This window comes from Camelus ferus, chromosome 16, assembly GCF_009834535.1.
Source record: "Camelus ferus isolate YT-003-E chromosome 16, BCGSAC_Cfer_1.0, whole genome shotgun sequence".
Classification (NCBI taxonomy): Eukaryota; Metazoa; Chordata; class Mammalia; order Artiodactyla; family Camelidae; genus Camelus; species Camelus ferus.
Window position 1 is genome coordinate 11818349 of NC_045711.1, and position 19908 is coordinate 11838256.

At 58.4% G+C, this 19908-nt stretch overlaps 3 protein-coding genes across 15 annotated transcripts; 1 reads left to right on the plus strand and 2 right to left on the minus strand.

Annotated features, from left to right (window-relative positions):
* Positions 1-123: 123 nt before the first annotated feature.
* Positions 124-2878, minus strand: GPS2 (G protein pathway suppressor 2). Of its 2 annotated transcripts, none has more exons than XM_032498644.1 (11): positions 2731-2878; positions 2378-2540; positions 1932-2041; positions 1736-1848; positions 1529-1608; positions 1356-1438; positions 1029-1182; positions 836-925; positions 667-746; positions 474-578; positions 124-306 (listed from the first exon to the last, which is right to left on the minus strand). In XM_032498644.1, exons 2-11 carry the CDS (start codon positions 2469-2471, stop codon positions 223-225), a joined length of 993 nt encoding a protein of 330 aa, XP_032354535.1. In that variant the 5' UTR covers positions 2472-2540; positions 2731-2878; the 3' UTR covers positions 124-222. The 2 variants fall into 2 exon arrangements, with proteins under 2 accessions (XP_032354535.1, XP_032354536.1); XM_032498645.1 differs by having other exon boundaries at positions 483-578; positions 2731-2877.
* A 125-nt stretch (positions 2879-3003) lies between these two features.
* Positions 3004-14953, minus strand: NEURL4 (neuralized E3 ubiquitin protein ligase 4). Of its 7 annotated transcripts, none has more exons than XM_032498632.1 (29): positions 14657-14953; positions 13310-13754; positions 13021-13086; positions 12578-12876; positions 12296-12407; positions 12114-12202; positions 11544-11616; positions 11133-11397; positions 10703-10884; positions 10313-10398; positions 10027-10189; positions 9740-9938; positions 9572-9648; positions 9326-9404; positions 8818-8987; positions 8593-8724; positions 8046-8191; positions 7737-7961; positions 7541-7639; positions 7268-7456; positions 6926-7090; positions 6211-6369; positions 5633-5812; positions 5429-5516; positions 5228-5335; positions 4936-5080; positions 4659-4771; positions 4416-4581; positions 3004-3687 (listed from the first exon to the last, which is right to left on the minus strand). In XM_032498632.1, the coding sequence occupies exons 1-29, from the start codon at positions 14936-14938 to the stop codon at positions 3483-3485; spliced, it is 4707 nt and encodes a 1568-aa protein (XP_032354523.1). In that variant the 5' UTR covers positions 14939-14953; the 3' UTR covers positions 3004-3482. The 7 variants fall into 7 exon arrangements, 6 of the variants coding, with proteins under 6 accessions (XP_032354523.1, XP_032354522.1, XP_032354526.1 ...); XM_032498631.1 differs by having other exon boundaries at positions 8812-8987; XM_032498634.1 differs by having other exon boundaries at positions 3006-3687; positions 7295-7456; positions 14657-14938.
* An 892-nt stretch (positions 14954-15845) lies between these two features.
* LOC106728570 lies at positions 15846-19893 on the plus strand. 6 transcript variants are annotated; one of them, XM_032498641.1, is made up of 10 exons: positions 15853-16543; positions 16877-16984; positions 17099-17170; positions 17377-17465; positions 17562-17813; positions 18180-18380; positions 18472-18609; positions 18851-19018; positions 19157-19230; positions 19772-19893. In XM_032498641.1, exons 1-9 carry the CDS (start codon positions 16101-16103, stop codon positions 19213-19215), a joined length of 1530 nt encoding a protein of 509 aa, XP_032354532.1. In that variant the 5' UTR covers positions 15853-16100; the 3' UTR covers positions 19216-19230; positions 19772-19893. The 6 variants fall into 6 exon arrangements, 4 of the variants coding, with proteins under 4 accessions (XP_032354533.1, XP_032354534.1, XP_032354532.1 ...); XR_004326673.1 differs by lacking the exon at positions 19772-19893 and having other exon boundaries at positions 15852-16543; positions 18472-18643; XM_032498640.1 differs by lacking the exon at positions 19772-19893 and having other exon boundaries at positions 15855-16543; positions 19157-19300.
* The last annotated feature ends 15 nt before the right edge of the window (positions 19894-19908 follow it).

Here is a 19908-nt window from a genome sequence, read left to right on the forward strand (position 1 = left end):
TTAAACTCTGACAGGGAGTTCATTACTACCAAGTCACTGTCCCACTGTGACTCCCATGGGCCTGCCAGCCACCCCCCCACCCTCCAAGCAGCCCAGTGGGAGGCAACAGACAGCAGCCAGGGGGAAGTGGCAGGTAGATTTTATTGGCCTCGGATTGGGGCACACCAGGGATCCTCCCCCATGGCAGGGGCTGGGGGCGAGGTTGAAGATAAAATCTGATGGTCACTTGTGGTAGAATCTCGGGTTCTGGCTGTGCTGGATGAAGGGAAGCCGAGGGCCAGGCTGGCTGGTGGTTGCAAAGCCCGACTGGCAGCCATGATGAAAAGGAGGGCTTTGTCAGTGTGCATGCCTGCTCTACTCCAGCGGGACTAAACAGCCACCCCCAAGGAGGAAGGGAGAACGGGGGTGGGGGCATCTATTCTGCCCAATCCTGTTTTCCCTGGTAGTGTTGGGATTCTGATGGGCTGGATTACCATCCTTACTTTTCCTGCTGGTTGCATCTGCACAGGGAGCTGAGGCGAGGCAAGGAGTCCAGGAGCTGGATGCAGAGCTTGGGGATGCATGGGGCGCAGGGAGGACTGCAGAGAACAAAGTCAGCTGAGGCACCGTGGGGCTCCCCTTAGTGCAGGCGGCCCCTCCCCTGACTTCCCAAGGCTCCATACTCACTGAGTCAGAGAAACCAGTCTGCTGGTTAGCATGTTCTATCTGCTTTTGCAAGGACAGGGCACCACCGGGCTGGAGGAACCCTAGATGGGGAAGATGGGTGTGTGAAACCAGTAGAGAATGGGAAAAGAAAGGACCCGTGGGACTGGGGCGCCTGTGTGGGGTGCATCACCTGTCTGGGTGGGCTGAAAGTGGCTGTGCACGGCGTAGGGCTGTGGCTGTGGCTGAGACAGGTACTGCACTGCAGGAAATGCCGAAGGTGCTGAGGAGGGCAGGGAGCACTGCCATCAGAACCTTCTTGTGGCCTGTTGACACTCCCTCTGGGCCTTGAGGGAAAGCCCCCTCTCACTTTTCCCACCACGCACCTCTGAGTTGCTGACTAGGACTGTAGGCAGGCTGTGTGGGTCCGTAGTGAGGTGGGGGCTGAGCAGTCCCATAGGCACCACCAGGGCTGCCTTGGAATTGCCCGTGCTCTGGGGTTCCTGCAAAAGCAGCTGCCGAGCCCACGTAGTGCCGGGTCTAAGGAGGAAAGGTGAGAACTCACTGCCTGTAAACTCAGTGAACGTGAAAGCAAAAACTCAGGTTGCCTCCACAGTTCAGTTTGATAGGCTCATGACTTGGGTGCTGCTTTACCGAGGGTGGGAGTAGTAGGAAAAAATGACAGCCTAGACACACAATCCTACTGCTCTTACCGTAAGCACCTGCGGTCCAAACATCTGTTTGGCTCTGTCAGCCGCCATGAGGGTGCCTGGGCGACTGTGTCCTCCAGGGCTCCCTAGAGAGGGAGAGGGGGCTTCATGATGCTGAAGTAAGGCTGCAACCACCAGGAAGGCCCATTCAGACAAGTGGATTCTTTAATCCTCACCCTGCATGCTGAGGAGGTGAGTTCCCGTGTGAACAGTCAGGCCTTGCTGGTACGCCGCTGATGTCAGAGTGGTCAGGTCACTGAGTGAAAAGAAGGCAGGTCAAAAGCAAAGACATGTCCCCTTGTTCGCCATTAGACACTAATCTTTCGTTATCTGATCCCAGTTCCACTTTGATCCCAATTTTATTTTTAGCTCTCCAATCCCACCTTTGCTCCTTTCGCCTCCGTTTTTCTTCCTCATGTAAAACTTTCTTAAGCTGCAGGAAAAGCTGGTGCTTTTCTTCCTGTAATGCCAAAAGCTTCTCCTGCAACTTCAGGATCTGGGAAGGAAGGGGAGAGAAGATGAAAGCAGGAGAACCCAGGGAAGAAAGATCTGGGTGGGAGAGATCAAAGGACTGCTTACTTGTTCCTTGGTCTCCTCTAGTGACATTCTCTCTTCCATCTCCTTTTTCTTCCTCCTCTCTTGCTCTTCCTTCATCTTCTGTTCCATCATCTTGTCCACCTCTTCTTCCTCTGGAGGAAGAGGTGGGCAGAATGGGAAAGTGACAGGATGGTTAAAATATTAGAATGTGACTGAAGAACAGCAAAAACTGCTTATCCCAATGCTCTTGGTACTGGCTCTTTCCCTCTGGAGAGGACAGGGACGGGGAAGTTTAGTAGGTGCTCTCCAAGGTCCTTCCCAGCTCAAGGGTTCTGGAGTTTAGATCTGGCCTCTGGCTCCCACCAAATTGGGGTTGTTCGTCGCTCCTCTGACTTCGGCCACCCGCACATTGGTCTGCCCGCGGGTAGGGGTCAGCCCTGGGAGAGCGGGGCGCCTCGGGGCGTCCTCTCTCTTTGGCTCCGGCTCACCCTGTCGCTTGCGCTCCCGCTCCATCATGATGTGCCGGTGCAACGCCCTGGCCATGGCGTTGGAGAGCTTGGGGCGCTCCAGGAGCGCAGGCATGGTGCTGCCGGGGACGCTCGGGCCGTGGGCACCCGACTCTGTCACTGGCTGCCAGACCTCGTACCGGGCCTGCGGGGAGGCGGGTGCTCAGGCGGAGCGCGCCAGGCCCAGGCGGAAGCTGCCCGTCCGCCGCCCCGGTCACGTGCCCACCGCCCGCCTCCCGCCAGGCCAACAGCGCGGCTCCTTCGCGTGCGGGCGGGGGTCTCGGCCTTGGCTCTCCGACCCCCTGCCCGCCACCCGGGCGCCGGCCCCTCCCTACCCGTCTTCTCGTCGCCTTCTCCTCGGCCTCCTGAGCGCCCGGGCCGCGGCGTCACATCCGGCCACTGAGCCGAATCCTTCCGGAGTCGGGGCGGCTGTGGCCTCGCAGGTGGGGCGGGACGGGGCGGGGCGCGAGGGAGGCGGGAGTGCCGGCGACGGGTGCCCGTGGTGTCCAAACACCGCTGCTGCACCCCCGCGACGTGGCGGGGCCGGGGCTCCTCCGAGAAGCAAAAAGCGAGAGACGCGCGCGCGCGAGAATGGCCGAGGCGGCTGCTCTGAGACGGCGTTTATTGGCTCCTTAGAAATCAGAGTCAGTAACAACTGTACAGAGGGCCGGAACCCCGCGCCTGCCTTCCCCACTCCCGCTGGGCCCGGGGAAGCAGCTTCGTGTGGGGCGCAGGGAGACTCCTCTGGGATTCACAGTAACCAGAACAGAAACGGAAATAAATTAAGTGATGTGGGGGAGGAGTCGCGGGGAGTTGTGCTCCCCAGATCAGTGCATGGAGAGGGGCCACCCAGGGCCTGCGCCGGGCTCCCCGCTGCTCCCTCGCCACGGAGGGGCTGTCCGGCCCTGGGCTGGGAGGTGTGCTCCGCTTCCCAGCTAGTCTGAGAGCCTGCCTATGGGCTCCTGTGCATCTGCCAGGCGGAGCCCCGTGCATGCCGTGGGTGCTGGAATGAGGTGGCGGCAGTCGTCACTCGGAGTCCACGGGCCCAAGGCCCAACTGTGCTTGGTAGTAAGTGAGGTCTCACCCCTCATTCCACCCGTACCAGCAGGGCATAGAGGAGTGTAGCCCCCTTTTCCTTGGTGACCCACTCAAGTTCAGCTGGACTGAAGTGAGGGTCGGGGGGTTCTCTGAGGGCAGCGGAAGGGGGGCCGGGGGTGTAAGAGCCAGGGCGCACACACACCTGGAACGCCACCTGGGCCTGGTGCGTCCGCTGGGATTTGGGGTCCCGGAATCTGTCAGGCAAGAAGCAGAAACAGGGCAGTGAGGCCTCTGCCCCTCCCTTGCTGACTGCAGCCACCGCAGTTAGCAGCTGGCCCTGCTCTTCCCAGGAATCATTCCCTCCTTATAGTGACTTGGCTCTGGCTGTTCGTTCTACTGGAGATGGTCTTCCTCCCAACGCCTGCTGGACTAACTACTCCCTCCTTCCTTCTCCAAGCCTTTGCTCAAGTCTCATCTTCTTCTTTTTAAAATTTATTTTTATTTTGAGGGGAAGGGAGGGAGGTAATTACGTTCATTTATTTGTCAGATGGAGGTACTGGGTATTGAACCCAGGACCTTGTGCATGCTAAGCTGGCACTCTACCACTGAGCTATAGATTTCCCCCCAAATCTCATCTTCTTAATGTCTACGCTGACTACCGTATTTAATATGCCCACTCCAACCACACTTCTGATCCACTTCCCTCCACTCTACCTTTTCTGTTTCTAAGGTGTTTACCTGTCACATTTAAAAATACTAAATACTTATGCATAAACATTCCAGAGGAAGAGAGGACAGAAGTTCCACAAGAGCAAGGTTTCCTTTTTTGCTCTTCGTGACAGAACAAAATAAGTGATATTTGTTCAAAGTAAGTGCGAAGAAAGGGCTGGGGTGGAGACTGAGGAACTAGCGAGACAAGGTGAGAAAGGAGAGAGAATCATGGAGACCCAAGGGTTCCTGGGGCCCCCTCCTGTGTACTCACTGCACTTTGGATGCCAGAGTCTCGGCCCCAGCATACTGGAGGGAGGGGGAAAGCAGCACTGGAGGGGGCTGCTCCTCCCGGGGAGGCGCACAGTTCTCACCAGGCTCCTCAAACCCCACCCCAGGCTCTCCCTTCAGGGGCCGGCAGCTCAGTATGGAAGCAGTGCCTGTGAGGAGAGCAGGGTCAGGGCAGCGCCCTCGGCCCACAGGCCCAGCCCGCCCTGCCTCCACCAGTGCAGGGTACCTGCTCCTAGCTCCCCTCGGTCCAGCACCCTCCGGACAGCTGCCACATTGCTCCCATGATACGCCATGTGCCACTTCTTGGTTAGTGTCCCAGCCTCCAGGCGGGGATTCACCCTAGGAGGTGGACAGAAAGGGCAAATGGGACAAAAGTCACTGGCTCCCTGAGGTCAGCCCTCAGGAGAGGTGCTGTCGCTTCTTCCATACACCCTCTCAGGACCTTCCTTCCTCAAGGGGGCAAAAAACAGTGAGGGAGCTGCGTGAACCCGCCCTACATGTACCTGAGGTTGAACCTGCACCAGCCAAAGGGTAGGGCATATTCCCGGGGGGGCTCCCCACGGCGCCTGTGGGCCTCGTCTCCTCGAAGCTTCCGGCAAGACTCACAGTAGCACAGGCTACGCTTCGGCGGAGGCATGAAATAATCCTCTGTGGAGAGTGAGTTGCAGACTTTGTGGCATGGCTCCTGCCTGGGATCTCAGCCACTTGACCTCTTTCCAACTGGTCTCCAGGGCTCTGGGCCTGGCCCAGGGCTGGGACAGCAATGAGGCAGGTTCTGGGGGACCAGGGACTCACCGGGAAGCAGCAGCAGTTCCTGGAAACGGGAGCAAAGGGCGTGGTACTCGCAGCTCTTGAGGGGGCTAGCAGCGGGTGGTGGGCCCCAGCAAACACTCTCCTTGATACCTGAGGGAGCAGAGGGGGCACAGTTCACAGGAGCCGGGGCCAGAAGTGCGGGGTGGGGGTGCAGTGGGACCCCGGCCCCTTGAGCTGGCTCACCATCCACCATGTCAGCTTTCTCCATGTCCCCTTGGGTTCCAGCACTCTTTCCACTGGCAGCCCCTGGTTCAGGGCTCATGATTGTCACCTACAGGGGACAGAGGTGGTCAGCAGAGTGTGACCAGCCCCCCAAGCCTGCTGATCCCCTCCTGGAACTGCAGACTTCCCGTTTCCTCTGACAGCCCGGCCTCCGGTGCCACTGACCTGCTCACACTGCCCATAAAGGTCCACGAGTGCGTGGCAGGGCTGGGGGACATCTGGCACAGCCACTCCCTGGTCCATCCCATTGACGTGGAGATGCAGCCCCCCAGAGCCGTCCAGCCGCAGTCCCAGGATGGTGCCTTCAGGACATGTGTCCAGATTTGGCCCGAACTTCTCACAGATCTGGGAGGAGAGACCTACTGTCTTCCCAGAGATCAGACTCCCACCAGCAGCAGCCATCCCCGCCCTTCACTAAGCTCAGGTCACCAGTCCCTGGGCTTGGCCTCCACACTTGCCCACTGCCAGGGCTCTACCCTCTGCTTCAGTTATCTGGAGTCTACCTCCCTTTCCCCCGTGACATTCTCAGTGACAGGGACATAGGAGGAGGCAGTAAGCCCGAGACTGTCCAGGTAATGAAACTCACACCCTGGCCCGCCTGCTACGGGGTCTACCCACTACAGGGCTGCTTTAAATATACTTGTGGTCCTACCTCCAGGACTAGGGGCCCCTCTTCTCCCTCAAGGCCAGCCCCTCCCCACTCAGAGGCCTAGCCCTCTCGCTTCTCTCTGCTCCGTACCCACCTTGAGACCATTGTGGAAGACCCCACGGCCCCGCAGCAGCCAGGCTGCCCGTTTGAGGGCACAGGCAGAAGCAGGGAAGTTCAGCCTCTCCGGGGGACAGGTGATGACTCCCAGGACAAGGGAAGATGTCCACTGCCGGTTCAAGAAGTCTATTCGCACCTGGGGAGAAGGAAACTGTTCCCCAATCACAGCGTCTTGGGAAAAGGCCACCCACCCAGCAGAACCAGGCCCCATACCCCAGCCAGAGAGAGAAGGTAGCACACCGCAGTGTGGCCTGGGATGCTGCCCCTTCTGATGCTTGGAGAGACAGGAAACTGCAAATTCAGTTGTGTCCTTCCCTCTTTCAGCCTTGGTTTTGCTGTTGCCTCTGAAAGGATTCTTGTTCCCCAGGGCTGCTGTTGCCTGCCTAACTGGTATCTTGTAGTTTGCAGCACAAGGCCCCCTCCTCTGGAAAGCACGCTCTACTCCCACATATAGGATCAAGAGTCTCCCAGCCTCCCCCAAGCCCTCACTACTGCTTTCCTCAGCAGTCCCCAGGTGGGCACTTCCTGGTAACTGATTTACAACTCTCATCACAGGGTACAAACAAAAGCCCAGGAAGCTCACTCAAGGGACATGCTTTCCACTTTGTCCTTGACCTGAAAAAGCCTTTGTCCAGGAGGGTTGGCCCTGGGTCACCCTGAGCAAGAGGAGCTGGGGACAAGGTGAGGCCCACCTGGACCAGCAGCTGGGGCACCAGAGGCTGGTTGATGACAACGATGCCCTGATTGTAGCTGGCCACTCGCGTAGCTGTACGGTTCCTGTTGGACAAGAGGATGTTCTTCCCATGGTTCTCCAGGAACTCGAGGGCTGTGGGCATAATGGCCACTTGATTCTGGCCCTGGAGTGGAGGAGAGACTGAGCTGCGGGGGTTGCCGACGCAGGGCCTGAGCCACCCCTCTGGGCTCTACACGCAGCCTGCATATTAGCCTCTGCCTACCCAGTCCTACCAGGACTGGATCAGAGAGCCCAAAGACCACCTGGTGGCCAATGGTCCACCCACTGCCCATCCTTGTACCCTGTGGGTCCTGGTGCTGCCTCTTACTTCCAGGCTGTGCTCCTCGCCCTCATCATCCTCCTCGCCCTCACTGCCAGTGTCCGAGCTGGGGGAAGGAGGCTGGGTGCCTTCCTGCTCCTCTAGCCTCGAGGAGCTGACAATAGACACACTCCGCACTGGCCCGTAGAGATCCAACACGGCCCACACGTTCTAGGGGCACACAGAGCTGGGGAGTCAGAGATCAGTGAAGGACTTCAACCCCACTCCCAGACCCAGCGGAGGTCCTGTGTCTACCTTGGCAATGCCAGTGGCTGCTGGCCCCATATCCTCTCCATCTACCAGGATGTGCATTGTGTCATCTGCCCCCCGGCGGATGCCTACACGGCTCCCCACCTAGGGCCGAGGTGAGGCAAGGACGGGTGCTCAGCCCACCTTTCCCCACCACCCCTACCCCCAAGCCCGCCCCTGTGCTGGGAGTCAGCTGCTTCACCCCCAGCCTCTCTAGGTTCCGGCCATAGTTCATCCTTTGGAGCTGCCCGTCGCGCCTGACTTCACAGCTGGACACCATCCAGGTGGTCTTGGTCCGGAGCTCCGGCAGGGAGGGAGGCAGCCCGGGGCCGCCACCTGCTCCAGGCCCCATCTCCCCTGGCGCTAGTGTGGTCAGCCCGAGCCGGAGGCAACCTGCCCACTTCTCATCCAGCTCTTCCACTTTCACCTGAGAGAGAAGCGCCTAGTGGCATGAGCTGGGGGCAAGAGGGAGCAGCCTGGCCCTGCTGTGAATTATATTCCAACAGCCCACCTCAAAGACTTCCTCCGTTTTGAGCTCCTTGGTGCTGAAGACGAGGCCATGGGCGTAACCAGCCGCACGCACTGCCCTCGTGCCGTCTTCCTCCAGTGTGATGTTCTTGCCGCAAGTACTGTGGAATCGATGAGCCACGCCAGCCACTGTGGAAAGATGGCACCAGAGGAAGGGGGAGGACTAGGGCAGGAAGCTTCAGACAGGATGCAGATAAAACTTTCAGGTGAAGCAGGAAGTTGACATGAAGCTTCCATCTGCATTACTCCTTCAAGACCTCTGACACCTCTCTCACCATAGCAAGACTTGGTCCCAAATCTGGCATGCCAAGCTATGCTGTCCCGGGCCCTTGGTGACAGGGCAGGGTCCAGGAGCAACCTCCTCCCTCTTCTTGGCTGCTTCCCGCTAGGGTTGATCCCTCCCTCCTCCCCTCAGTCTGCAGCTGCTGCAGCCAGTCTGGCTCTGAACAGTCCCCAACCTAGAAGCTGCATCCCTTAGGCCCACAGCAGGCAGGCAGAGCCCACCCACCCTCCCTCCTTGCTGGCTAAACCTGGGGAGTGCAGGGGGAATGACTTCTCAGTGGCGGTGTTGCTGGTCGCCAGGCTATTGTCCATGGGGCCGGTGGCATTGGTGATGGACACTTGGACGCACTGACCATACAGATCCACGACTGCATATACCTCTGGGTAGGAAAAGAAGGGGTCAGAGGCCTGATAGCCTGGGGTGAGCTGGGCCGAGGGTGGCGGGTCAAAAGCCACAGAATAGTCACCTTTACCGGGAGGCAAGCCTGAGCAGGCAGCGCCTTGGTCCTGGCCATTGATGAAGTAGTGCAGGTCACCCTTGGCTGTTCGCATCATGCCGATGCGCGCGCCTGTGCCCAGCGCGTCGAGGTCGCACCCGTAGTTGTTTCGCATCGTGTTACCATCCTGCATGATGGCTGTGCCGCTGGAGGGACGACAGAGAGGGGCTAGGTCAGCCTCCGAGCTTCCTTCCCATACAGGCCTCTCGAACCAGTCTCTGCTTGTCAGAACCTTCCAGTTCCTTGGACTGGGATCTTGATCTGGGGCAGACCCAATCTTGTCTCCTATGTCCCTGGGATCCCCCCAGGGAAAAGCAGGACCTACCCAAGGGCCTGGGGGGAGGGCTTCCTCAAACTGAAGGGAGGGGGCAACCAGATCTGGTCTGGCATTGTTCATGGCCACCACAGGCCCCAAACTGATTCCGTCATCCCAACCAGCTCCACCCAGCCCCACCCAGCTGGTCCCCAAAGCACGCAGCTCAACCTCAGCATCCATGTATCGTAGTCAATGTCTGTCATCGTGTTGGGAAATTCAAGGTCCTCCGGCCGAATAGCGGTCACTCCTGGAAGGAGGCAGGGGTAGGGCAGAGCCAAGGCTGCCTCGGCCTCAGAGAGCCAGCACCTCCCCCTAGCATGTGTATGCACACGTCCATGCACGTGCACGCGCACACGCACACACATGCGCACGCACACACACACACACACACACACACACACACGGGCCCCTTACCAGCCTCAATGGAACCTGACCAGCGGTCCACCATCTTCTGAATGACAATTTCAAACAGCTCTCCATCCCGCAGGGCCCTGCCAGGGAGAGTGGCCATCAGACAGGCTCCACTGGGGTGGCTGACCCTGGGCAGTAAGAAGGTAGGGACGTGACTGTCCAGACACTGACCGGTTGGAGATGACAATGGCGTCATTGAACTCGCTGCGGCAGTTGTGGCGGAGTGCGGTGCGGCCCCCGTTGGTGATGACTGCGTTGCTACCGTGCAGCTGGTGGAAGCGGAGGTCGGAGCCCCCGGCCCCTGATGACGGGGAGCTTGGAGATGCCTGGTTGTTCCCCTCAGGGAGTGGCTCAGGGACCGGGGGCACCTCTGCAAGAGTGGACATCATCCATTAGATCTACAGTTGTCTCTGAGGCCTCCCAAGGCCATCCCTGCCCCTGCCCAGTCTGGCCCTCACCCACGTCGTCCACAATGGTGGCCTGGGCCGCCTGGCCGTAGAGATCAACGACAGCATAGACGCCCGGGGGCACGTTCCAGGCAGCAGGGCCCTGAGTCATCCCATTGACAAAGAAGTGGAGAGTCCCATCTTCCCGCCGCACCACGCCCACCGTGTCCCCTGCCTTGGAAGAAGCGGGGCTGGAGTGAGGAGTCAGGCAGAGTTCCTGCCTGGGCTGGTCCTGCAGCAGCCCCACCTTGCCTACCTCCCCGCTGCAGAGACCTGGCGGTGCCCCCAACTCTCCCACCTTGAGTCGGTCCAGGTTGTGCCCGTATTCGTCCAAGATGGTCGTCCCATTGTGCATCACCCCATTCCCAGTCATCATCCAGGTCCCTAGGGGGACAAGGAGTGGCAAAGGATATGCGGAGGGAGCCAGGGCTCCTCCCTTTATGCAGTGGTCCCCACGTTACTCCCCAAAGCCATTAGCCCAGCCTGTCTTTTCTTTGGCAGTTTCTTTCTTCCCAGAGCAGTTCCCCAGCCAGCCACAGGCCTTGTCCACAGGCCACTTCTCTGGCACTAAATGAGTGGCTGTCACAAGTGTGACAAGTGAAAGAGGGGCCAGAGACCAAGCATCAGGGCTTTGGGGACAGCCCCCTCCCTAAGACCTACCCTGGCCCTGCCCTTCTCAGGAGCTCACCAGAGCGCAAGTTGGTCATGGTGGAGGGCAGCTGGAGGTAGGCAGGGTTGTGGGTGGTGACGCCGATCTCAATGGAGCCAGCCCATTTGTCTACCATCTTGTCGATGCGCACCTGGAACACTTCTCCATCCCGCAGGGCTCTGCTGCTCAGCACCACGCCGTGATTAAAGTCATCGGTGGCACTGAGGGCGTGGCAAGTGGGGACTCAGAGCCCAACACACACACTGGGTGTGCCAAAGCTTAGCCCAGCCAGGCCTGCCTGACACCCATTACCCCAAATCAACCAGCTACACTTTGCGGTCCAGGAGAGTCCCCAGTCCTCCATCCAGGATACCCCAGACCAGACACCCTCTGCCTCCCACTTCTCTACCCCTCCCTCTAATCCCATCAGAGCCCCTTCCCAGGCTTCTCCACACCCCATGGGCCATACTGGGGCCTCAGGGCTGTGCGTCCCTCGTGGGTGATGGCTGCCTTCTGCCCACAGTTGGGGTGGAAGAGCAGGCGCTCGGGTTCCGCCTGGGCAGCAGGAGCAGCGCGGCGGAGAGCACCCTCGGGGGAAAGTGCCCGCAGGATGGCATTGTTCCGGCGCAGACGGTCACTATGGTTGTTATTGTGGACGATGGTCACCTTCACGGCCATCCCATACAAGTCCACCACGCCGTACACCACTGGGGGTGTCAGTGGGGTAGCCACGCCTGTAGGGGTGGAAGACACAGAGAATGGGGGGATGAGGGGAGAAAAGCCAAAAACAAGAAAACTCAGTGACAAACAGACAAGATAAGATATAGCTCCCCCTGTCCGAAAGCCCTGACCCAGCGACCCTCTCTGAGCTTCCCCTTACCCTGATCGATGCCATTAATGAAGAAGTGGAGGGCAGAGTTGGACTTCCTCGTGAGACCAATGTGGTCGCCCTCCTATTCAAAGCAGAAAAATAACAAGGTTTCAGATTCGTCCTGGGAACTGTGAGAACAGAGCGGTCCCAGAGCCTTCCCACTACCCTACGTGACAGGGGAACAGCTCCAAAAGGCTCCCATGAGTCTCAGACCACTCTGAATGCTCAATGCAAGTCAAATACGGTGTTAAACCACCTTATGACTTGTTAACACTCCTGATGATCTGGCGAATACTACCACCAAGCTCGTTTCTAGACAATAAAAAGGGAAAAACACTACTAGAGAAGATAGGCTTCTTGCCTCAGATCACTATACAAGTGGCCTAACGAAAAGAACTGAACCCATCTGAGTCCAAAATCTGAGTGCCTAACTGTTGGGCAACCCTGCCTTATCAGAAGGAAGCTTCAGGCAAAAGATAAAGAGCCTTGCCCTAGGTCAGAGACCATGGTACGCAGGCAGGGATGCGCGGTACCCGGGCACCCCTGGAGAGTGGCCCAGGCTCTGTGCCGCACCCTCACCTGCAGCTCATCCAGACCAAATTCACAGTACTCGCGGCGGGTGCCCTTGCCATTGGTCAGGATCCCGCAGCCACTCATCATGATGGTGCCTGGGGGGAGCGGATACCATGGTTAGGGTACGGCCTCCCTTGGAAACCTCAGCGACCGCAGGCCTGTGCCCCCACCCTGCTAGGGTCTGGTACCTGACTGTAGGTTGGTCATGGTGGCTGGGTACTCCAAATTGTTGGGGTTGTGGGTGGTGACACCAATCTCAATGGAGCCCGACCACTTATCTACAAGCTTGTCGATGCGGATCTGGGGTGGAGTGACAGCAGAAGGGAGAGGCGGGGAAGGTAAAGGCAGAGAAAGGACCTTCATCCCTTGGGCCTTCCCCAGGTCACCCCCTCTTTCCAGCATCAAGGATCGAGCCCGATCTTTAGCTCCCAGAGGGTGAGGTGCTAGCCAGACCCCAGGATCCGGCATACCTCAAACATCTCATTGTCCCGGAGTGGGCGGTTGGTCATGACAACCCCATTGTTGAATTCATCCAGGGGCCGGCGCCGCTCAGCCGTCTTATTGTTGTTGCTGAGTTTGATGAGGGTTCCACATTTCTCGTGAAAAAGGAGGGCATCGTTGGACGTGAGGATGGGCGACGTGGCAGCACCGCTAGGCCCTGGTGCTCCCCCTGCTGGGGGGGAGCTCAGGTTCACGTTTAGGAGCCCCCCGTTGTAGGCAGACAGGATGGCGTTGCTCACCACCTCGGAGAGCTCCATGCCAGCAAAGTCTAGGCAGCAGAACGGAGGAAGGAAAAAAGAAATGAGGCTCTACACCCCCAAGCTTGCTGCTCACTCCCTACCCCTCTCCTGAGGTCCCTCCCTGTCCACCTCACGTCCCGCTCCCCTTCCCAGGGCCTCCCCAAAGCCCTCACCATTATGCGACTCAAGGCTGTTAGGAAACGTCTCCGGCCGGGCCTGCGCTGGGGACACCATGAAGGCTGGGGACCAGGTAGGATGGGAGGGGAATAAGGGTTCAGCCCCTGCTGCCAGGCCCACAGCCAGGAGACCCCCTCCTCTAGCCCCAGCTCTCCCCCCTTCAACAGACTCCGGGGTCTGAGTGGTCCTGCCCACACCCAGCCTCACTTGTCACTATGTCTCCCCCATTCCTGCAGCCATTCCCTTATCCCCACCCCTCCATCACTGCCCTAGATGTGTTCTCACCTTCATCCCCAGAGGTTCCCTGCTCAGCCAAGGCAGAATCTTCAGGTGGGGCAGAGGGCTCAAGGGGAGGCGTGGGGATGGGAGTAGGGGGATTGAAGCCTGGCTCAGGGGGTAGCACGGTGATCTGGGTGCATTTGCCGTAAAGGTCCACGACAGCCCAGACCCGAGCGGGCAGGCCCGTGGCGGCCACACCACAATCCCGCCCATTCACCCAGAGCCGCAGCTCCCCCGCCACTGTGCGCTCCACGCCCACACGGTCCCCTTCACCAAGCTGGTCCAGGTCCTGACCATACTCCTCCAGCACAGAACGTCCATCCCTCAGCACCGAGCAGCCTGACACTACCCACGAGCCCCCCTTCAGCCCCGTGGCGCTGCTTGGGAAGTCCAGCACACTGGGGTCCAGTGCCGTCACCCCAATCTCAATGGAGCCACTCCAGGAGTTGACCTGTGATGGGGTGGTGGACAGAGGCTCAGGATGGGCCACCAATGGGTCTCCCACCACTAGGAAACCACATTTCACAGGTCACTGTGTCCCCCTCTTCCCACCTTTCAGACAGCTAACTGGCTTCCTTCTCTTGCAACATGAGGCACCACAATCCAGAGATCTAGTCCCACAAGTAATTTTCTGGACTCTGGTCTCGGGATTGTTGGGCCCACTCTCCTCTAGCAAATCTGCTCTGCACTCTGGGTGCTCACTGTCTAAGACACCACGCCTTTCTCCACCACGATAGCTAAATTCCCACCACGATAGCTAAATCCTCCTCTAACTTCCCTGGTCTCTGTGGCCCCCTGACCACCCAAATGCAGGCCCTTACAGACCACTCTCTTCCTCCAGGCCTAATTCTCTCCTAGGCTCTGGCTCCACTCAAATTCACTCTCTTCTCAAATTCTATCTCTGTGCACTCACACATCACGCCCAGACACATACACCTTTCTCCCTCAGTATCTCTGTTCACCCATCTTTCTGGCCCAACCAGTGACTCTGTCCTCCAAAGTTTTTTTTTCTTCTCTTGGTTATCTGTCTTCTTACCCTATCACACCTCTGATGTGTCTCCATCTTCCATCCCCCAGAAATTTTCCCAGGATGTCTGTTCCTTAGTCATTACAGTGAATGAGCCCCCATGTCCCTTCCCTGCTCTTGGATCTTGAGGAAACTTAAGCTCTCCTTGTCTCTTTCTTCATGAAACTTAATGTTTCTGTTTCATGCTCCTCTCCTGCCCATCAGCTGGTGTCCTGTCTGTCGGTTCTCTCTCGGTGATGTGGGCTACCCTGGGTGTCCTCCCCCATCTCCCTCTGGTCCCCTCCCACCACCTTTCACATTTCGATTCCGCGGCCCCAGCTCCGCACCTTGCGATCGATGCGGACCGTGAAGATGCGTCCGTCGCGCAAGGGTTCTCGGCTCAACACAAGCCCGTGGTTAAACTCCTGGCCCGGTTGCTGCCGCCGCGCTGTACGCCCACAGGCCGACAAGCTCACCAAGCGCCCGGTGCGCGGGTGCAGTTCCCCGCCGCTGCTCAGACCCCCGCCAGACCCCGGTCCTGGGCCGCTCCCGCCCGGGCCCCCACCCCCACCTGGCCCCGGCCCCGGGCCTCCCCCAGAGCCCCCACTCCCACCCGACCCCGCCGCCATCGCCGCTGACACCGGGGCCGCGCGACAGCCGCGCTTGGCGGCACCGTGGCAACCGCGGTGCACGGACACCCTGAGGGACTAGGACCAGGGGCTGGGGCCAGATATGCTTTACGGCACTGCCGGGCAATGAACCATCCCGGGCTAGGGAACTAAGGACTATACAGCGGTGGGAACGGAAAGGACGACGGGGTCGGGAAGGTTTGCTTTACGGCACGGGCGAGGTGACAGAGTGGCTTCGAGAGGGGTGAAGACAGGCAGAGAGCTTTTACGACAGTGGAAGAAACGCCTGCCGCAGGCATCTTTACGACGAGGGGGTTGGCGCCCAAACACTTTCAGCTTTGCGACATTGGCACCGACAACCCAGTCTTCGTCGAGTCAGGCAACACCTTAAAGTATTCGCTTTACGGCAGGAGGAAGAGGTGTCTCTCCTTCTCGCTGCACGTTTGGAAGTGGTGTGAGCGGGGACCGAGGACCCAGAGCAGGGAGCCGGGACCTTTATAAGTGAAAATCTCTGCCCTCCACACCACTGAGGCCAGATATGTCTCCCAACACTGTCGCAATTCCTCCACGTTTGTATCATAACTCATGAGAGGCAGAGCGGGCCGAGTTTGGGGGAAAAAGGGCTCGCGTATGTTTCTGGGCAACCCCATCTTGAACCCTAGTCCAGCGAAACTTGGATTTTGAAGCCACGAATAGAGTGCAAAGGGACCCCGGGAAGCAGTTTCAGGCATCTTCGGTGGTCCCCAAAGATTGCCCAAAAGCTATTAACAACCCATCAGCACAACTCTCCGATGCTCGCGTTAAGGTTAGGGGACTGTGACGTCACAATTAGGCTTCTCACCCCATGACCAGGACCCCTGACTGTAATTGGATAATTCGGATGAGGGCGGTGATGGGGGAAGAAGGGCGGGAACAAATCCTAGAAACAAAGAAAGGTCTTTGGGTGAGACAGAAAGGGAGGGGCAAGCGGAGAGTTTCCCAAGCCGAGGGCCCTACTTAGTTTTGATTTTGCCCCCCGCGGCTCCAGGGAGCAGAGGGAGAGGGGACCCGAGCCTCGCCCAAACTTCTCCCGCGCCCCCTGCGGGGGCGGGGCCTCAAGGGCGGGGCTATGTGAAGCCGGGAGGCGGGGCGGGGTAGCTGAGAGTGGCCCCCTAGTGGGGCCATGGAGAAGCTGGAATCTCTGCGGGCTGCTGGCGGCCTTAACGGGGAATCTCCTGGAAACAACATAGTCGAGGCAGGCGCCGGGCTGCCCTCCGTAGTCGTGTTTCACGGTTCTGGGCCCCCCATGCACTCCGGGGGAATCGTAACTCGCAGTCCTGAATCTGGCCAGCTCTCCGAGGGGACAGAAGTCCTCGGTTCCGGGCTCAACCAGCACCCTGGGGAGGTTGCGGGCCACAGCCTTGGGTCTGGCACATACCCTGGCGGAACCAGTGTATTCGGGACGTCCAACCTGGGGTTCTCGGGGCCTGGAATGTACAACTCGGAGGACATTCCGCGCTCCGGGTCAACTCGCATGTACCCCGACAAACTCTGTGAGGACCGGCCCCGGAGCATCCTAAAAAACAGCAGCTACGCTGTGATGTATAAATCCCCCAGGGCGGAGAGGTAAGGCGCCCAGGAGGAAGAGGTTCCGCTCTCTGGGGGAGGCGGAGTCACGAGGAAAGGGGCGGAGTCCCAAAAACTAGAAATGAGAGTAGGTGAAGTTAATTGGGTGGGAAATCTGAGGTTCCAAGTCTATGTGAAAGTAGCACCGGATAAACCCTGACTACGTAGTACGTGATTATCATCAGGTGTGACTCCATCCCCAGCCTCCTACACCTCTGGATCTATAAGTACAAGAAAAAGTTTTCGAATGTTTAAAAGAATGAGAGATGGCTGTGAGGAGGAGATCACCAGAAGGTTTCATCCCCATTTTTTGTATCCTTCCCTCACCCCAAGGAAAAAGTCTCAGCACTGGGATGAAATGAATATCCTGGCCACCTACCACCCTACCGACAAGGACTATGGATTTATGACGGTGGATGAGCCCAGCACTCCCTACCACAGGTGCTGAGCCCTCAGCCCTAGCCCTTTGAGAGGAGTGGGGGAGGCCAAAAGGCCTTAGGGACTGGCTACTGCCTGCCGCCCCCTCTCAGGCACTACTTCCTGCCTCCTCTGCAGACTGCGGGGCAGCGATGAGGACCTGCTCGCTGGGACCTCCCACACAGTGACTCCTGAGGAGCTAGCAGAGAGGTGAGTCTTGCCAGAGATCAATAGAAATCTGCTTCCTCCCTTCACCGTTGAACTCTGGGGTCTGAGCCAGCTCTGCTTTTTGGCCCCCAAAAAGGGAGGTACTGCAATTCTTATCAGGACTCACCCAGGCCAAGGTGGGGGAGTCAGCCATCCCCATCCATTCTTCTCTCCCTTCCGTGCCCCCAACTAGTCTCCCTCCCCTTCAGGTTTGCAACAATGGACAATTTCTGCCCCAAGATCCTCCTGTACGGTGATAACAGAAGCTCAGGGTCTTCAGACACCTTTTCCAAGACACGTGAGATGAGGGACAGGGACTGACTGTAAAGGGGAGGTGGAGTGAGCCTTCTGCAAGAGCCTGGCAGGAAAGCCAAACTCTGACACTGGCCCACAGAATCCAGTGATTTTGAAAAGCACCGCAAGGCACACTACAATGAAGGAAAGTTCCTCAAGCTTCAGAGAAACCTGCCCTTGGATAATAACAAGAAAAGCAGTGTGGGTAGTGTCAGTGTGAGCAGTGGGGGTCGAGGTGTGGTGTTGGACCCAGAGCCCAGGCCTGCGGAGAGAGGAGGGGCAGGAGGCCTGACCAGAGGAGTCAAAGATGAGTTTGGCCTGGTGACCAGAAACGACATCTTGGAAGCCAAAGGTTAGCTGTGGTTGGGCCCCAGAGACCCAAAGGAATTGTAATCCAGAACGTTCTCTGGTATAGTCTGTCTTCCTCAGTGAGCATCGGCCCAGGGTCCTGTTGCCTGAAAATAAGTCATGCTGGATGGTGACCCTAGGGAAGACAGGGCAGCTGAGGTGGGGTACCCATCAGGATAGTCCCCAAGGAAGGCTGGCAGGGGAGGAGGAACAGAAAGCCCAAGAGAATCATGGGAGATGGAAAGGTCACTGACATTTTCCTAAAATGGGAGGAGGTGATAGAAGTGAGAGGAGAAACTGGGGCTTGAGTTTCTCCCAGTGCTGGGAGGGAGGAGCAGTCACGATGATACTGGTGGCCTATCTTCCCTAGGTAGCCATAAGACTCAGATTGATTTGGGTGACTCCTCAGATGCCCTTGCCTTCAGAAATCAGTCCCCAGCTTCAGCCACCACTGTCGTGTTGGGGAAGGAGACAGATCTGCAACGCAAGGAGTATTACAGAAAAGGAAGATACCTGAGGTGCTCTCCCCACCCTGAGCTTGAGGAGGACACAGAAGATGAGCAGCAGGCCAGTGAGAGCTGGGCCAGGGCAGTCTGGGGGCGGGAGGGCCTAGAACCAACAGACTTCTGGGTGCCCCAACCTTAGCCCCGTGATGCTTCCAGGCTCCACAGGCTTGAACTGGGTGATTGAAGATCCCATCAGCACCGAAGTCCGTCTGCTGGACCACACCGGAAGCTCCTCAGAGGATCCTGAGGCCACAGAGAACTCCCTGAAGGTGACAGTGACACCATCGAAGCCTGGTGAGGGCACCAGGCCACCGTCTCACCGGACTTGGCAAGCTCCCATGCCCCCCACCCCGACTCCCCACCAGTGGATGGACCACAGGTGATGAGCAAGGCCCTAAACATCCTTGTGTGCCAGTCCACGTTGCATGGAGAGGACCCAGGGAAGCTCAGAGGGATTGGAACCCCCTTCAGCTTGGCACCACCGCTGCCCCCATGCCTCCTTCCTGATTCCTGTCTGCCACCCTCCCGGCTCCAGGTACTGCCCTGTCCTCCAAAGACAGTGGGTCCCGAGCAGTGACTGATTGGTGTCAGTGGCTGGCAACCAAGGGGCTGAACTGGCAAAGCACAGAAGTCTCAGAGAGGGAACCTAGAAGCATCCCAAATTCCTCAAACCAGAGCCAGCACAGACATGAGCCCCGGCAAGGTAGGGCAAGGGGCTGCCTGTGCTGGCCAGGGAGAGAGAAGGGCCAAGTGGGTAGGTTCTAGGGAGCCTGAGGGTCACATGGGCCAGATCTCACATCTGCTGCAAGAAAGCCACTAGCCAAACCCCTTCTCTCTCCAGATGAAACCCTGCGGCTTCGATGGACTCAGGAGGAGGAAACCAGACAATGGAAGATGTAGCCAGCTGGGGATGGGGTGGGGGCCAGCCTTCCTCTGACCTCACCACCCTCAATCGGTGTGGACAATAAAGAGAAGACTAGCAGGAGTCTGGGTGCTGTGAATGGGGGGGCCATGCTGGGCCTGAGCAGTCTTTGAGAAGGTGGGGGAGAGAGGGAAGTTCACACCCAGGAAACCACGAGCAGGCAGAGCAGAGAAGAAAGCTTGGAGTGGTCTGGGGGACTGCAACTAGCACCTAGGAGTCCAAGAAGGCCCTAACGCCATGGGATGAGAGAGGTTGCTGTGATGCAGTCAAACACACACTTACAATATTGTCTTTAATTCTTGCAACAACCCAGGAGGTAGGAGTTATCATCCCCATCTTTCAGATGAGGAAACTGAGGAGTCGGTCACGCAATCAGGAGAATTTGAACCCGTGTCTCTCAGGTCCCCATAACTCAACCACTGAAGGAGAATGAAGCTGAGAGAGACCAGGGCCCCCAGTAGGAAGGTGACAGCAGATAGCCTCTGAGGGCGGGGCTGTGGCTTCTCTGATCTCAGGCCCTTCTCCACCGCCCAGGCCCCGCCTCTACCCCTCCCCGGCACAGCCTGGAAGTGCGGAGTGAGAGCTCCTCCAAGGACACCCCTTCCACTTGGGGAGAAGATCGTGCCCCCCAGAGGCTCTACCCAGCAGAGGACCCTCTCTTCCCTCCTCCT

Excerpts from the sequence above, each read along its gene's own strand:
- GPS2 (XM_032498644.1), bottom strand. The coding sequence starts at position 2,471 with ATGCCTGCGCTCCTGGAGCGCCCCAAGCTCTCCAACGCCATGGCCAGG. Across the intron at positions 1,849-1,931 it reads TAGAGGAGACCAAGGAACAA|ATCCTGAAGTTGCAGGAGAA; the intron begins GTAAGCAGTCCT and ends CTTCCTTCCCAG. Across the intron at positions 1,439-1,528 it reads TCACCTCCTCAGCATGCAGG|GGAGCCCTGGAGGACACAGT; the intron begins GTGAGGATTAAA and ends CTCCCTCTCTAG.
- NEURL4 (XM_032498631.1), bottom strand. The coding sequence starts at position 14,938 with ATGGCGGCGGGGTCGGGTGGGAGTGGGGGCTCTGGGGGAGGCCCGGGG. Across the intron at positions 7,091-7,267 it reads GCAGCACCAGGACCCACAGG|GGCCAGAATCAAGTGGCCAT; the intron begins GTACAAGGATGG and ends CCTCCACTCCAG. Across the intron at positions 5,081-5,227 it reads GGAACTGCTGCTGCTTCCCG|AGGATTATTTCATGCCTCCG; the intron begins GTGAGTCCCTGG and ends CACTCTCCACAG.
- LOC106728570 (XM_032498641.1), top strand. The coding sequence starts at position 16,101 with ATGGAGAAGCTGGAATCTCTGCGGGCTGCTGGCGGCCTTAACGGGGAA. Across the intron at positions 18,381-18,471 it reads AGAAGATGAGCAGCAGGCCA|GCTCCACAGGCTTGAACTGG; the intron begins GTGAGAGCTGGG and ends TGATGCTTCCAG. Across the intron at positions 19,019-19,156 it reads CAGACATGAGCCCCGGCAAG|ATGAAACCCTGCGGCTTCGA; the intron begins GTAGGGCAAGGG and ends TTCTCTCTCCAG.